The 15,605-nt window shown below is 39.8% G+C and overlaps 2 protein-coding genes across 4 annotated transcripts; one reads left to right on the top strand and one right to left on the bottom strand.

Annotated features, from left to right (window-relative positions):
• The first annotated feature begins 475 nt into the window (after window positions 1–475).
• Rpb5 (DNA-directed RNA polymerases I, II, and III subunit Rpb5) lies at window positions 476–1,752 on the top strand. Its single transcript, XM_066287041.1, has 4 exons — window positions 476–670; window positions 722–810; window positions 870–1,208; window positions 1,270–1,752. The coding sequence occupies exons 1-4, from the start codon at window positions 614–616 to the stop codon at window positions 1,415–1,417; spliced, it is 633 nt and encodes a 210-aa protein (XP_066143138.1). The 5' UTR covers window positions 476–613; the 3' UTR covers window positions 1,418–1,752.
• On the bottom strand, window positions 1,747–12,712 carry LOC136341754 (uncharacterized). Of its 3 annotated transcripts, XM_066287040.1 has the most exons (15): window positions 12,417–12,712; window positions 8,448–8,518; window positions 7,600–7,697; window positions 7,414–7,547; window positions 6,413–7,105; window positions 5,778–6,260; window positions 5,245–5,368; window positions 5,008–5,189; window positions 4,823–4,954; window positions 4,329–4,766; window positions 3,781–4,231; window positions 3,540–3,730; window positions 3,274–3,455; window positions 2,931–3,073; window positions 2,240–2,373 (listed from the first exon to the last, which is right to left on the bottom strand). In XM_066287040.1, the coding sequence occupies exons 1-14, from the start codon at window positions 12,574–12,576 to the stop codon at window positions 2,951–2,953; spliced, it is 3,462 nt and encodes a 1,153-aa protein (XP_066143137.1). In that variant the 5' UTR covers window positions 12,577–12,712; the 3' UTR covers window positions 2,240–2,373; window positions 2,931–2,950. The 3 variants fall into 3 exon arrangements, with proteins under 3 accessions (XP_066143135.1, XP_066143136.1, XP_066143137.1); XM_066287038.1 differs by lacking the exon at window positions 2,931–3,073 and having other exon boundaries at window positions 1,747–2,373; window positions 12,417–12,711; XM_066287039.1 differs by lacking the exon at window positions 2,931–3,073 and having other exon boundaries at window positions 1,747–2,373; window positions 3,781–4,204; window positions 4,410–4,766; window positions 12,417–12,710.
• Window positions 12,713–15,605: the final 2,893 nt, after the last annotated feature.

The raw sequence follows: 15,605 nt of genomic DNA, 5'->3' as shown, positions 1-15,605 counted from the left end.
TCTAGGATCGTAAAACACGGGAAGTCCATTTGGAGCGTCGTTCAGGTGGAAGAAATAAATAAGTACCCGCACAATATTCCTTGGCAAAAACGGGTCTTAATTGGCGCTTATTTAATTAACATGACATTCGTCCTGGGTACTCAACATCTGCCCTATAAGGTTATTGACTGCTTTCCAAGTAGTAAGTATATATGTTCTTTAAGTTTAATACGGATTATTTATTTTTTCTATTGCCGTGTTTAGAAATGACACGTGTCATACAAGTCGAGTTATTCTCGGTTTAAATCAATCGAGAATAAGATTCGTCCATTACTAACGACTCAGATAAAATTCTTTTAGTTTTAATAAAACCTCAAACTATATTATATGTAATTTCCGCATTTGACTTGTGTACTTGACATTCGAACAGTGTATTTAGAACATCTTCAAGCAAAAGCACTTACCTATTCTTTCTGTCACTCTCAAAACTTCAAATGTCATTTGACATTTATGTGATGTTTCCTTAGTAAATAAATAATTAAAATTTCTAGTTTTTATAGTTAAAGAAGCCTCATATTACACAAAAAAATTCCATTTTAAGGAAATTCGAATCCTCTTTAAGAACCTAAAAAAAATGGATGATGAGGCAGAGACTTATAAGCTATGGCGTATACGAAAAACGGTAATGCAGGTGAGTCGTTTAACCTCACTTTGTCCTCGTCGTATACCCTTTTTTTTGTAGCTTTGCCACGATAGAGGATACTTAGTGACTCAAGATGAGCTCGACCAAACTTTAGAACAATTCAAAGAGCATTTTGGTGATAAGCCAAGGTATTCTTTGGTGTTTCTTCAAAGGGTTTTCTGAAAGTTTACTCTGTTTTTTTAAATAGTGAAAAGCGCCCTTCGCGCAGCGACTTAATAGTTCTCGTGGCGCATAACGATGACCCCACCGATCAGATGTTTGTTTTTTTCCCGGATGAACCGAAAATCGGAATTAAAACTATCAAAACTTATTGCCAAAGAATGCAAGATGAGAACATACACAGAGCAATTATAGTAGTGCAAGCTGGCATGACGCCCTCGGCTAAACAATCTTTGGTCGATATGGCTCCCAAGTACATTTTGGAGCAGTTCCTCGAGTCTGAGTTGTTGATTAATATTACTGAGCATGAACTGGTGCCTGAGCATGTTGTGATGAATCCAGAAGAAAAGGCTGAGTTGCTAGCTAGGTAAGTCTAGTGCCTTATAAATCTTGATATGATAATATAAAGTGTGTTTAAAAAATTGAAGGTATAAATTAAAAGAAAATATGCTGATGCGAATCCAGGCTGGAGATCCGGTGGCCAGGTATTTTGGGCTCAAAAGAGGGCAAGTGGTTAAGATTATTAGATCTTCTGAGACAGCAGGCAGGTACATTTCATATCGATTAGTGTGCTAGGTTTAAATTATTTTTAAATTTTTGACTTGGTTGAGCTTTTATTTCTTAGTCTCACTTTGCTTTTCAAAAGCCCACAAAGGAGTTAGAGCAAGTGGAATAGTCCTTAATATTGACTTGTACAAAGTGAGAAAATCTTAATATTTTTAAATTTTTCAATATTATTATCAAGAAAGAGCTGTTAATTAATTTTTAACATTTCAAATCTAAGTAAACAACATATAATATTGGAGACAATAAATTATGAAAAACCTCCACGTTATTGCTCTAATAGTTCCAAGAGCAGCTCTTCCCATTTATCAATTTTATTTATTTTAAATAAACAAAAATAAAACATTTTAAGTATTTATTTTAAAAACTTCTAGTGGATCTGTACAATAAAAGTGACTCTAACTTACTCTGGTAACGGTTAACAAGAAATTTCGTTTTTTCCTATTCTTAAATCTGCTCTATTTACACTTAAAATACGGCACCATCTATTTATACATAATATATTCGACAACATTGCGCGCACCCACTACTCTCGTCAAACGTCATCGACTAGAACACACTTAGTATTCCCTTTTTTGTCCGTTATAGTCCACATAAACTCTGACCACTTCACCTGAATATTTGCGTTGTGAGGGCATAAAGTAGAAATCTGCGGGCATTTGGCCACCTTTTGCCGCCCCTACGGTATGACGGTCGTACTGAGTGCGAGGTAAAGAGAACGTACTCCGATCATTTGGGGATACAATGGCGCTGCGCGGCCTTTGTAAGCTGCGTGAGTCACCTGGGGGCACTTGAGGAGGTATGCTGGGTGGTCTCCCTTGAGGACGAGGAGGGTTAGAACGCGGTCGTGGGGTGGCTTTTCCGTTCTGATGGGTTTTCTTGGAAACGTCCTCGCGCTCGAACGAGTCAAAGGCGTAGTTGGTATTGGCGGAGTAGTCTTTCCAGGCCGAGTTCGGGATTAAATGGTCCTAAAATTTGTGTTTTGCGGATTTTTGGTTTGGTATGACTCGGCAGACTTTGAGGGGGTATATACACAGGGTGTTCACTAGTTAGGTGCTGCGCTAATTGTGCGAAAGTTGAGGTGCGTGTCGCTTTATAGTTCTGGTTCCACCGCTTGCATTCTAATAGCTTTAAAGAAGTAAAAATACTGTCGGTTTGATGTATCTGCCACGTAGTTCAGAAAATTTTTTTTATTTTTCATTTTTAAAAATAACTTTAAATGTGTGGTACTCGCGTTCACCTAAGATTTTTCCTAACAGTAAATGTCGTTGTTACCTATTTCTCAGTGTCAAAAAAATTTGTAACTGGTTTATTTTAAAATTTTTAATAATAAAATTTCAAATTTTAAATAACTCCAGGAATGTGGTTTTCATTTCACCTAACTTTCTTCAACTAAGACGATGGCGACATCATCTTTCCCTTAAATCGCACCTAGACAAAGACACCGCATTAAATTAATAAAAAACAAGCTTTGGAACGAAGAGGCGGAACCACGTATGACGAAGTATTGCGTCATAGAACTCACCCCACCAGGGCCAAGCAGCCCTACCACATCCCCCTTTGTTGGCGATGCGCCCCGTTTACGTTATAGCGGATGGGGTGGAGCGCGGACGAACCCCAGTGGGGTTCGTAGAAGTAGCCCGGGTCCAGTTGCACGCTGTACACCCTCTGAAACACCCCCACAGCGTTTCAATGTTTAGAACTACCCTCATTTCCCCCAATAAATATTAGAAACATGACAAAACTAACACGAAAAGCATCGCTACTTCGACACCTCTAAACACAATGGACGTACGTGTATGCGAGGGAGAGAAAGAGAGAGATAGAGCGATACTTTCGTTGTTTTCCAGGCCTCACAATGACGTTACCTTGTGGCGGTGGGAGTTGCGCCGACCAGACGCACGGTAGACGGTGCAGGCGGCCTGTACAAGGGCCACCAACACCAGTGCGCCGATGCAACTGAGCACGATATAGAGCTTGGTGGAGGGCATATCGAAGAAACCCGAACTTGCAGTCGAGGAATCCGAGTTGGCGATCAGATTGGTAGTTACTGCAATTTTGTTTTATTAGGTCACACCTCAGCCACACAAAAAGTCGCGTTGCAGATTGGTCTGGAGTGTGTCTTGATACTTACAGCTCTGTGGTTCGAACACGAGATACCGCGGATCGACTTTAAGATTTCCAATACGTCCCGATCCCACGCTTTCTTGAATAGTTTTGTGCACTTGCTCGTCAGTGTCCTCAAGATCGTTTAAAGATCGGCCTTTCTCCGCTGCAACTTTATCGAGCTGTAGATTCATCACCGCTACAATATTGTTATCCTCGCTAAAAATCTATCTTAAAACCGAATAATTTCGCTACAGAGAGTAACTTACGCCCTCAAATCGTCCACCAACACCCTCCGGAAACCGGCGAGGCCCTTAAAAACTGGCCCAATGTTGTTGGAAATTGAGTTGCTTAGATCGTGGTACTGGACCGATCCTGGTTTAGGGGCCACAAAGTTCTCTCCCAATTCGATTAGTTTCACTTCGACCGTGTAACTCAGACCAGGCACTTCGGTGGTAGTCTGATAGTCATAGACTTCATCATTTCCGCACGATCTGATGCAAATTCTTTCTGCACTGACCACCGGAACCGCCTCGTGTTTTCTTATTTTCTTGTTGACGCTGTTGAAGGCACCTCCACGCACTGGAAACATCATGAAGAGACACTGTTCGTCGGTAAAGGCCAAATCTTTAGGATCGTTGGTCATGCGTTTGCGCGAGAAAGACAAGGTGGTCACTCCGTTGATTATGCGTCCTAAAACCAACTCAAAATAGAAAAAACCTAAAGACTGTCAACTAAGATCAAGTGCAATATGTTGTGTATACATATAGCGTGTGTGATATCTCATATAATCACCATATCAGGTGTGATACATGACGTTTGGCTGCAATAATATGTGATGTATGTCGAACATGATTGTCACCTATAAGATACAACATTTCAAAATAAATGGACCCACCGCTCGTGTTATAAATATTTTGACTGGCATCAAGGAACGGCTGAGTGTATCCCGTAATCCACGTGTCCATTAAAAACGGTCGTCCAGTTTTGTCTACCCATCCCAAAATGGCATCGGTTTGGGACATGCGCTCGTCATTTGAAAATCCGATACCCGTCCACGTGTCCGTATGACTTGTTGTTATGGTAAAACGAATTTCATCCTTGCGGGGGACCAGCTCCCACTTGGCCGAGTACTCGCACGTGTAATTGGTTGGGTCACAGTCCTTGGGTACTTTCCATTCGCCGCCACAGTCCGTGTTTTGAGCGGATCTATTAGTGGCCCCTGCACCCGCCGGCTTAACCTCATTTTTACTTTCTACGGATTGATCTTTTGTACAGAGGGACAGGAACGGAGCCTAAAAAGGAACTCACCGAAGAAGTTAAGAGTCAAAACTCCGCGTTGGGAGGCGTGGCCATGGTACTTCAACTCGTCGGGTTTGTAGAAATCTTTAATTGAGACTTTTGAGGTCTCGACCCCTGATTTCGGTACGTGGACGTACTTTCCTAAAAGATTCTCACATAAAAAAAGAAAGATTTTTCATCCTGAAATGAACTACCATTTTCCTGTCCCTGCGCGAAAATTACATGCATCAAACCCTCCTCAATCGCATGATCTGAAGATTCTTTGGCATCCAACTTTTTCCTAAATAAAATGGTTGTGATGCCGTCCTTCTCAAACCCGAGTGCGGCGGTCAGATCGTTCTTCCCTCCCCAGTAGATGTCCATGTGCGGAGTAGATCTACCCTCAAGCCAATTAATATTATCTCTCTATTTATGTATTGATGTACTCTTACCGGTCTCTAGTGTAATAATCCCCAATTCGGCTCGCAGTACCCCTGGCGGAGCCGATAACGATATCAGTACAATCCATGGGGTTAAAGTCGTGTCTTGGGGTGTAAGGGTTGAGATTCTCGCCGCCTGTTAAGATTGTTTAATTAGGTGCTTTATTATGTATTGTATGACGGCGAACGACTTCGCGATGATTTATGATACAAAAAGCTCGGTTTTGTGTTAAAGCTAATATTGCCGATGTTATTTTCAATGACAAAAAGCAAATATGGTTTGGTTTTGAGAAAGTTCCTCACGTTTTTGTTGCTTATTTTTGACCTATCTATAAGCCAGTTCGGAAAAATTCCTTACATCGTTATTTTTAAAGATTTGTCTTTAAGTAAGTGACCAATCATTTTCAACCGATTTTTTCCAACTAATCAATCTCGAATCCCCAATCTCGCAGTCGAATTCGACGAACGAGACACACTTTACCACCATCACCCCCATTTATAACATCATCGATTATTAGTAGTTGAATCAATGTTACTTCCATTACCTTCATTATTTCCCTTGCTTATTGGTGCGGCCTCTAAACTAGCGTGCGTTTTTACACTAGGCTCCGGCTCTGAGTTAGGCTCAGGCTCGGATTTAGGCTCAGTTTCGGGTTCGGAAGTAGGTTCAAGTTCAAAATTGGGTTCTGGAGAAGGTTCGGTGTTTGGTTCAGGAGCCGGTTCCGAAGTGGGTTCGGGCGATGGTTCAGAAGAGGGTTCAGGAGCAGGTTGTGACTCAGAAAAACGTTCTTTATTAGGATCAGGCTGGCCGAGTTTGCCGTGCCGAAAAGAGTGGATAATGGTTGTGAGTTCAGATTCTTCGTCGGGAGTTTGAGATGTAGCCTCAGATATAGGTTCCGAGTTAGGAAGAGGTTCAGAATTAGATTCCGAAGTTGATTCGGTTTCAGAAAGGGAAGTAGGTTCCGGCTCTGAGACGCGTTCAGGCTCGAAAGTTGGCTCCACCTCTGCTCCTTCAGGCTCCTCGGTTTCTAAAGAGAAGTAAAACCATCACCATTATTAGTATTAGGGAGCGCCCCTAAGTCTAATCAATGTTAAAAACTGCCCCTGGAAAGTTGTACAACTCTTTGAACCGCTCAATCAATCTAGACAAACTTAATGTCATAGTCAACCGGGAACGTACCTGCAATCTCCTCCTGCTGTTTAACATCCCGCTTACTCTTGCTCGACTTCTTGCTCACTTGAAAGGAAATACTGGTTTCCACTTTATCCGCATCAGGAAAAGCTGCCGGAGTGGAAACAGCAGCTGATCGTCTGCTGTAAGTGGACTTTCGCAGCTTCTCTGTAGTCATTGGTTCCGATTCGGTTCCAGGCTCAGGCTCAGGTTCACTTCTGGGCTCGGGCTCACCTTTGCTTTTAGGCTCAGACGCATTTTCCACCTTTTCAACTGGACCAATCTGAGGAAAATTTTTGCAACTTTTGGTCAGTCCCAAGGGCCTCCATCCTAAGGCTGCATAGCTCGTCCCATTCACGACCATAACGGCTTCCAATTCGCGCTGATCTTTCAAAATTCTCCAGTAAAGCTTGAACGTGTCTGAGAGCTTGCGCTCGTTGTATAGATCGAAGTCGATTTCGGCGGATTTAACCGGGGAACGCTTGTTACAGCCAGGACCGAACCACCCTAGTTGACAGTAGCACTGTCGCTGGGGTGCCGTGCTGGCTTCGATGTCTACGCAGACGCCCTGTGCGCCGCAATCGCTGTTTTCTAGGCATTCGTCGCGAAATTGACAGACGGAGCCGTAATAAAGACGGTCGCATTTACATTTACCCAGTAGATAACGGCCGTGGTTGCTGCAGGATTCGCGGAATTCTTTACCTGGAAGTGATCACTCATAGAAATTCTATCTTTGTTACTTTTGATACTAATGCCGGACATTTGGTGTGCACGTTTTCAAATAACGTTATCAGAATTGACGTACCTGCCATCCAGTTTGAACAAAAAATTCTTTATTTCCCCGTTTTTTAATCTAACTTCCTACATTTGGCATTTATTTTCAACACATTTTTCGTGGACAAGCTAATTCCCTTAGCAATTCTAATCTATATCCGACTTGATTAAAAAAAAAAGGGAATTAAATTTTATTCGAGAGTAAGTACAGCTTTAGTTGTAATTAAGATACATACGGGCTTTTATGTTGACATCTGCGCAAGACCAAAACCGGTAGCTCGATCCCCACTCTAAAGCCTGCCTGAGCAATCTGAGGGTACAGTTGAGGCAGGTAAAATCACTGGGCAGCTGGACTTGATACGTTTGAGCTCTGAAATTTCTCTATTTTAATCCCAACCCCTATAACAATTAAAAAAACTTACGTGGCATCATCAGAGACGAACTCAGAGCCCTCCACTTGAGGCGTAAGATCCAGGACCGGTCTCTCTAACTCATCAAGCAGCTGAATCTTGAAGCCCCCCTACATGCAAGAAAAACGTAGCTTTCTTCTACTGATTTGGCAATAATAATGGAAAGTTCAAAGCGGGCGAGTGCGACGAACTAATTGCCCGCATTTTTAAAGCCGTACGTGCCCGGCAATTGTAATTGACATGCTTTTTTTGCACAATTACTGCAATTTAATTGGATATGACGCTCATTTGTGGCACAAATATAGATATGTACAAGGTTCCTACATAAAGGGTGGCCCCATTTCTGAAGCTAAACCAGGGGAGTTAGTTACACTGAAGTAAAATGGCGCTATTTGAAGTTCCATAGTGTCGCTCGAAATTTAATCGATTATGGTGATTTTTTAAAATTGTCTTTCAGCTTATTAGGTAAAATAAATGGAAATACATAATTATCATATTATTAGGGCAGTTTGTCTTTTTCAACAACGTGGCAATATTACAATATTTGAAATCCGGCAATCCGTTTTTTGCCAACCATGAAAAACTTTTTATAGCCGCCATTTTGGATTTTTACATTTTTTAATTTAGCTTTTTTCGATTACGATAAGGTGTTACGTGTTGAGGTTCGGTAAAAAAATTTTCTTATTTTTAAAATTTTGAGATAAAATATATTTAATGAAGTGACTAAATACCCCGAAAAATCATCAGAATTTATTTAATTTCGAAACGCCACGTTCTTTAATTCCTTCCGACTTCCGAGTTCCTAGTTTCCCCTGTGGTTGAGCACACAAACGGACTTCTTGTAAATTCAAGAAACTCACCTTATGGGGGTAACCCAAGTGCCAGGACACATTGAATTTGCTGCCAGATAAAAGGGAGGTCTTTACGTTGCCTGAAACAAGAAAAATGGCTTTTTTTAGAATCGAAAAAAACCGTCTCTAGTACGGACGTAGGAGAGAAACATGCAGGAGCTGCTTTTTACGTTTAAATAATTTGCAACAACAATCGTTACTACGACTGTCAATTCTGCTTTGGTGCCAGTGGAAAAAAAATCATTCTCGTTAATGCTTATGCGGGTTAATGTTAAAGCTTCAGTTTTCGACTTCTTGGGAAAATATCTGTGTTAGTCCGACACAAGTCTCGTGCAAACCCACGAACATGAGTCATCTTTATGGCTCAACCATAATAAACTTGAACGTAATTTCATCTCAAATCGCAGCCAACACCAAAAAAATTCAACCGGTAATTATTTGACGATTAACCGTGACGTTAAATAGCTAAATCCGCCTATGAAGAAACTGCGACAATTTCGGGTCCTCAATTGACAACGATTCTGTGAGAAAACTCAATTTTGACGAGAAAATTTTCGAAGATTGAATCCTAGCAGTAAATTGGTTTCATCTTGACCGTCGTTTTTCAATCGAGTTCTATGTTATTTACTCAAATTCCGAAGCGTCTAATGTGAAGATGAATGGATATATTCCAAACAAGAAAGTATCCCGTTTCATAGTCAAGGCAAACGGCCTCGTCACCGTTCGATCCAAATGTCTGTTTGCGAGTATGAAAACGAGACGAAAGTGTGCATCTCGGATCAACCGCTAACCTGAACCAACCTGCTTCTGGTCGTTCCTTGGTTAACACGTAAGTAAAAAGTAAAAAGTAAAAAAAAAGCCATCAGCCCAGTCGTAAAGCAGACTGGAGGCACTTAAGAAAAAACGTTTTTCCAAGACCACGACAAGCACGTTAATAGATACTGTAGAATTATTATTTTTTTAAGAAAATTATCTGAAAATATTACCATTTTGATTTTAGCACCATACACCTGGGGTTATTTTCAAAAAAAAAAAAAAAAAAACTAATATTGGCTGTTTTCGAGCTGAGCAACCGATATCCCAAAATTAACAATGCCATAATTTTAATTAGAAAAAATTATCTGAAAACGAGTATCGTGTCCAAGGATTTATCTATGAAACTAACAAACTTAACTTTCCGGGTAAAATCCGGTGAACAATGGCGGTGCTTATAGCGCAACTTGTTCGCATTGAGCAACCGATGAAACGGCATTCTTCTTCTCGACTTGTGCGCGTTCTAGATATGCGTGCGAGTGTGGCAACTGCTCGCCTTAATTCAAATGATGTTAATTACTCAAAAGCGACAGGATTGCATAATAGCGATTTAAACGTGAGGTAATTGATCGCTTATTGCTCAAAGAAATATATAACGGAAAATGAACGTAATTGAAATGGAAAGTCGCCCTATTACTTCGCTTCTTGGAGGCATCCTCTCATTGTGAGAAATAAAACCAGCAAAGCAATGTCATTAAAAGCGAATAAATCATGACCGCGGAAACGGGCGAAAAAACGGCGCTTATGCAACATTAATTTCCGAGAATGGAGATGTACGGACACCTGCAAGAGGTTGCCAAGATCCTCAAGCACTACTATCTTCTGCATCTTTTCAGGGGGAGAATGAGGGAGGAACCACGACAACGACAACGAAGTATCACCCGCCGTATCTTTGTTTTCATTAGTCAGATTATAACAAGGACGTGACGTAACGTAGAAATTCTACTACAGCATGCTAATTTTCTCTTTTATGTATGCGATAAGACGTGAGAGAATTTCAGGTGCGGGCCTCGAGTTTAGAGGATGCCGGCTTGGACGATCACCTTGAAATTTCTCTTTCAATTAGGACTGCCTGTAGGTTAGTTAGTTAGTGAATTTATAGCCCTCAATAAATCCAAAAAAATATTTATTAACCCACATACCCAGAGTTAGTTATTCAAAGTCGTTTATCACAAAGCAAATTGAAATTGTACGATGCTTCACCTAACAGTAAATGAAATTCTCGAGGCCGTAATGCAGCTGTAACACCCAACTGTTCATAACATTATTATTCCGACTTACAATACTAAATGAATGTTGCATAAGTTGCAACACAGCCGGTTACATTTCCTAGTGTGATTCCTTCTGCTTTTGTTCATAATTCAAGCGAGCCGCCTAACATAATCCATCGTTTTTCCATTAAAAATAAACCAGTTTTTTTTCTATCCAAGTGGTCAGCGTTTTAAATGCTAATGGGTCCCGTGGGCAAGCGGTCATTCAAGGCAAATTATGTTATAGAAAGGTCGCTTGTACCGTTGCGAAACCTGATCACATTATCGTTGGAATTTTCGAAGAATATTAATCAAATCAACATTGTTTTCAAAGGAAAACCAAAGTCAGAGAAAGGTCGAGGCATCTTCGAGCAATCAAAAATGAGCTCACGATAGATACATAAATGCAAAAAAAGCAATTTTCAAGGCCTCAGCGGTAAGTGTGTGTGTGTGGTCAGTGAGAAGCTGTAAGGCCTACTATGTTAGTACTCGGTTGTACTGAAAAATTACTTGTGAGTTGGTTAAACAGCATTTTCGTGATGGTTTGCCGGTGGATCATTAACAAAAAAAATTTGAAAGCATCAATAATAAGCGTTTGAAAATTTGTTGTCTCATCAGAGAATAATTATTTGAGGTTTCTGCGATCTTAGTAAAACAATATTCGGCGGGCCATTCGTCATAGTTTGACTAATAGTTTTTCATTTACATCAGTAGTTTTACAGTAATTCTAAGCATTTATAAGGATATAATGTCACCTAATTGTCTTACGCAAGCAATGACAGAATCAATTGTGAGTTCGATGCTTCTTATTTGGCATTTTTTGATGGAAATAATAGCTTTTCTAAAAATTCCTACACTTTTCGGACTTCCGACACGGACATTTTCCATTTAAGCAATTCAATCAATAAAAAAATTATTTGTTATAAGTTTATTGATGTACTACGGCATTTAAACTGCCGATTACGGCAATAATAAACTATATTAATCAATTATCGATTAATTATTAAATTATTCGATTTCAGTCCAACGCGGTCTTTCGCACTTGCTAAAAAAAATTAAATGACGGTTAATTAAAACTAATTCCTTTTAATTAACATAGCCCAAACGAAATTTAGTAGCAATGCAATTTTAGGTATTGTCGTCTCCTGGGAGTTGGTTTTAAAGCACAAATTTTGGGGTGCTGTCTTATCTTAAACGCGCTTAGCTTATAAAATATCATCTTTGAGATCTTCAAATAATTTTGGAAATTCTCGAGCGCTGTAAAATTGAACTTGAAATTACTAAAAAATAGAGCACTCTAAACCCTTTGGAAAGCCCGAAAACGTTTGAGAGTGTCCAGGAAGCTAAACTCGCACGACTACAAAATGATGGTCAAGGTAATTTTAAAAAATGGCAGAGAAACTCAAATTTCATTTTTAACTAAAAACAAGACATTCCATCAGTGACAAGGCCAATTTCTCCTTTCTTTGCAAAGCACATCCACACGCTTGTTTTTCTTACTAAATCAATCGGAACGATCTTCTAGCCATTACGATTTCATTGCGGCCAGCGTTCCTAATTCCAACAGACAAATTCCCTGCGCTATTGAAGGGGGTGGGGAGAGGGAAGTGGAAAGAGAGAAAGAAAGAGATAAATAGATAAATAGATAGAGAGAGAGAGAGAGAGAGAGAGAGAGAGAGAGAAAAGAGAGAGAAATCTCGACGTTGGAAACTTAAATGAACACCTCAGATTTGAACATATTACTTTTTCACTGAAGTATCGATGCAGGAAACCTGCTTTGCTGTCGCACGAAATTACGGAAACAATTAGGAAAACATTAAAAGACTGTTATATGAGAGAAAGTCCGTTTAGACAAACATAAAATACGATTATTCAGACCGTCTCACAAGCCACATTTAGTTTTTTCTGCATGTACCTTTGGGCATTCCGCACGGAGCCTTGGTTCTGGAGCTATCCAAAAAATCCAGGTCGTATTTTCTCGCAGGTGGGAAGACTAAAGCCACATGTCCTTCACTTTCCACGACACAATACCACCACAGTACCACCAAGGGTATCACCCTAGGTATCACCGACATTTTGCGCGTTTTATACGTTTTCCGCCATGTTAATAATGGTTACAACACAAGATTACTGTAGAATAATCCGATGCAATCGATACCAACTTGGGTACCACCAGCACTGCGTCACAACCTTTCGCGTAATACCTCTCGGATTTCTTTTGCGGAACACCTCTGCGATGATGGTGGTGGGGAAGGTGCGCCGCCAATATTGGTACCATCAGTGGGGGGTCAGGGGGGCTGTAAGGAATGTGCCACACGAAACGTATTACGGGTACATTCTCGCAGAGGCAGATGTAAATTATTATAGGAATGCGGTGGTATCATTATATGTACGTCGTTCAATTCAAAGCACAGGTGATTTTGGCCCAGTTTAATTTTTGGGATACCTATACCTCGCTGGCTTTCAAATACACGAATTGAAGATGACTCGTTACTTGCACGAATTGGCTAAAGATGAAGCAATCGAGGCGCGATTTCCACGCGATAATTATTGAAATAATGCCCATTTCTTCATGATCGTGTGTGCACGGGTGTGTGAAAATGATGCCATTATGGGTTCTTGCAACACGACGAACGTGACGAGACTTCGAACTACTTTTCGAGACATTTGGCCTTCCGGTCGGACAAATTTGCGACTTTTCAAGTCGCAGCGAAACTTCCCTAATAACCGTTCAAGGTAGAAAGACCTACTCCTATATTGTTAGATCACCCACCGCTTATTAACGAAGGGGCGTTTATTCCATGATGACATACGTATATATATATATATATATGTACGGATAAGGATCCCATCTGGAACAATTGTTTCTGATGTTTGCACGGGTGCCCAGTATCGTTTAAACAATATATATCACTTAGCCACGTGCGTCTTTTCCTCTCTCGTTTATTACGCGGTTTTAAAGTCATTGTATCATTGTATGCAGGAAACTATAGCCGGATACTTTTATTGGATGCACGGCTTCGATTTGCGGTTTCTTCGACTTTTATGGCTGTATGATTCATATAGTTAACTTTAACGGTTTAAAATTATCCGCAATTATCTTTGCGTCAAATATTTTTTGTGACATTAAATAAATAAAGTACTTTCTAATAATTTTTGTTTCTTATTAAACCTCTCTAACGGCAAATTAACTACTATTTAATGCGTTCACCGGTTAATCAAACCTTTTTGAACGTATATCGTCTCGTTTCGATTTGTGGCGAAATTCTTCTTTGCAATTAAATTCCTGGAAATTCCAAGAGCACCGTAGTTACAGTCCTCAAAGCAAAGGGTCTCATCAAATCTACCACCACCCAAAAAACTTATTCCCTACTCGGGAACAGTGTCTCCAGCGACCATTTCCGAGTACGTACTTGGGGTCCCGGGGGTAAAATTTTGAAGTCAAACAAGCCAAACGAGTCACCTAACACGCGCAGCACCGTGAATAACTGCGTATCTGGTATATACATATATTGGGATAGTCTAAAATGGGTTTGGTGGAAGAAACGAAGACGAAATCGATTTTTACGCATCCGAAGCTATCGTCACGTTGTCACGTAACGAAACGATTGAGAAATACCAAAAGTGATGCAAATACAAATAACGAAATCAGCAATTTACGACTTTATTAATTATCGTAATTATCGAGTTTTCAATAATGTCCAGAACATATTAATGCGCATTTACCATCACAAAAATTGCAAATCGCCAAAGTCCTCTCATCGATACGGATCGAAAAGTAGTCTCTCCATCATTGCAAGGTGTCTTAAAAATAATTTTTCAAATTATCTTGCCACACAATTTTAAATGAATAAAAATCTTTAAAATATGCAATAAGTAATCATCTTGTGCCGCCATTCGGTTCATCAGGTTTGAATTAAAAAAAAATACCTTTCGAAGACAGCTTTAGAACGACGAGCAGTATATTAACCCTTTATGTCCCATTATTTTTCAAGACATCGAAAATAGTCGACTTTATTTGCGTTCGACAAACTAGCAAATTTTACAAAAAAATGTTTGTCGCGTCACTTTAGTATTAATTCCCGTTCACGAACTATTATTTCATTTTTTTGCTATTTTTATAAACGAAAATCTAAGGTGGTTAACTGATAAAAGTTCGTACACTTTGATTAAAATATTAGTCACACAGTTCGTATAATTGGTTTCTTCTGAAAATGTTCGCTAAATTAGGATAAGTAAAATTGGACTTTCTTGCGTTTCAAGCGTCAATCGGGAGCACCTCCGGTTTGAGGAGCCAAAACCATTTGTAAATATTGGCTCTTACGTAGGCAACTCCAGCGGTTTTTAACATTTGTTTTTTTGTGTAAGTGTAGAGTACATTAAGCACAAGCGCGTTATTAATAACAATCACGAAATCTTGACAATTGGCGGAGTAGGTTTTGTTCGGGAAAGATGGTGACACGACGGTAAGGTGGACAGTGGCTTTGTCGTCGTCATCATCATTACAAATATCAACGATGATCAGAACGTAATAAATTGTACACGATCGTTTTTTCGTCAAAACTCCGACTTCTTTTCCGATCGATTTGTCTGCATTTTTCAAATAACAATATTTGTCGAGTCCTTACCGGTGGTATAAAGTGTTTCGGCCTGGAAGCACCGAAAGTTTATTCGGGCGAGGACAATATTATAATTTACCAAATAGCACTTTCTATACCGAAACGCGGAAATTTATTTAAAATATACGTTTCAAAACGAAAACGTTTTGTCATTAATTACAATTGAAAAGCGTTCATCTCGTGCCAGTCGTCGACGGAGAGAATATAGTTCTCTTAACTAGGAGAAGATGAGAAAGAAAACAAAAACCCATTGCCATTTGAATTTCTAGCGATTTCTCATCATCGGTTATTTTAAGAGTTCATTAAAAATTTTTTTGTTGGATAGTTTGTTTCATTTCTAAAACGAACAACGGATATTTTTCCTTTATCTTTTTCCCTTATCTAAGGGTTATTGATTTTTTTTTCGTCTGTGGTGCCATCTATGAACTTCGATTTTTTCTCCAACCAAATTACAGTTTCCTTCCTTATTTCACGCCCGCCATCTA

Source organism: Euwallacea fornicatus, chromosome 11 (genome assembly GCF_040115645.1).
Source record: "Euwallacea fornicatus isolate EFF26 chromosome 11, ASM4011564v1, whole genome shotgun sequence".
NCBI classification, from domain to species: domain Eukaryota; kingdom Metazoa; phylum Arthropoda; class Insecta; order Coleoptera; family Curculionidae; genus Euwallacea; species Euwallacea fornicatus.
The sequence above is the reverse complement of the archived record's forward strand: the minus strand, read 5'-3'. Positions and strand labels throughout refer to the sequence as shown.

Bases quoted from the DNA above. Each gene is read 5' to 3' on its own strand.
- LOC136341754 (XM_066287038.1), bottom strand. From the start codon at position 12,576: ATGTCGGTGATACCTAGGGTGATACCCTTGGTGGTACTGTGGTGGTAT. The intron at 8,519-12,416 runs GTACATGCAGAA...TTCTTGTTTCAG, and splicing joins TCCGTGCGGAATGCCCAAAG to GCAACGTAAAGACCTCCCTT. The intron at 5,190-5,244 runs GTAAGAGTACAT...GCTTGAGGGTAG, and splicing joins GATTATTACACTAGAGACCG to ATCTACTCCGCACATGGACA.
- Rpb5 (XM_066287041.1), top strand. From the start codon at position 614: ATGGATGATGAGGCAGAGACTTATAAGCTATGGCGTATACGAAAAACG. The intron at 671-721 runs GTGAGTCGTTTA...TTTTTTTTGTAG, and splicing joins TACGAAAAACGGTAATGCAG to CTTTGCCACGATAGAGGATA. The intron at 811-869 runs GTATTCTTTGGT...TTTTTTAAATAG, and splicing joins CATTTTGGTGATAAGCCAAG to TGAAAAGCGCCCTTCGCGCA.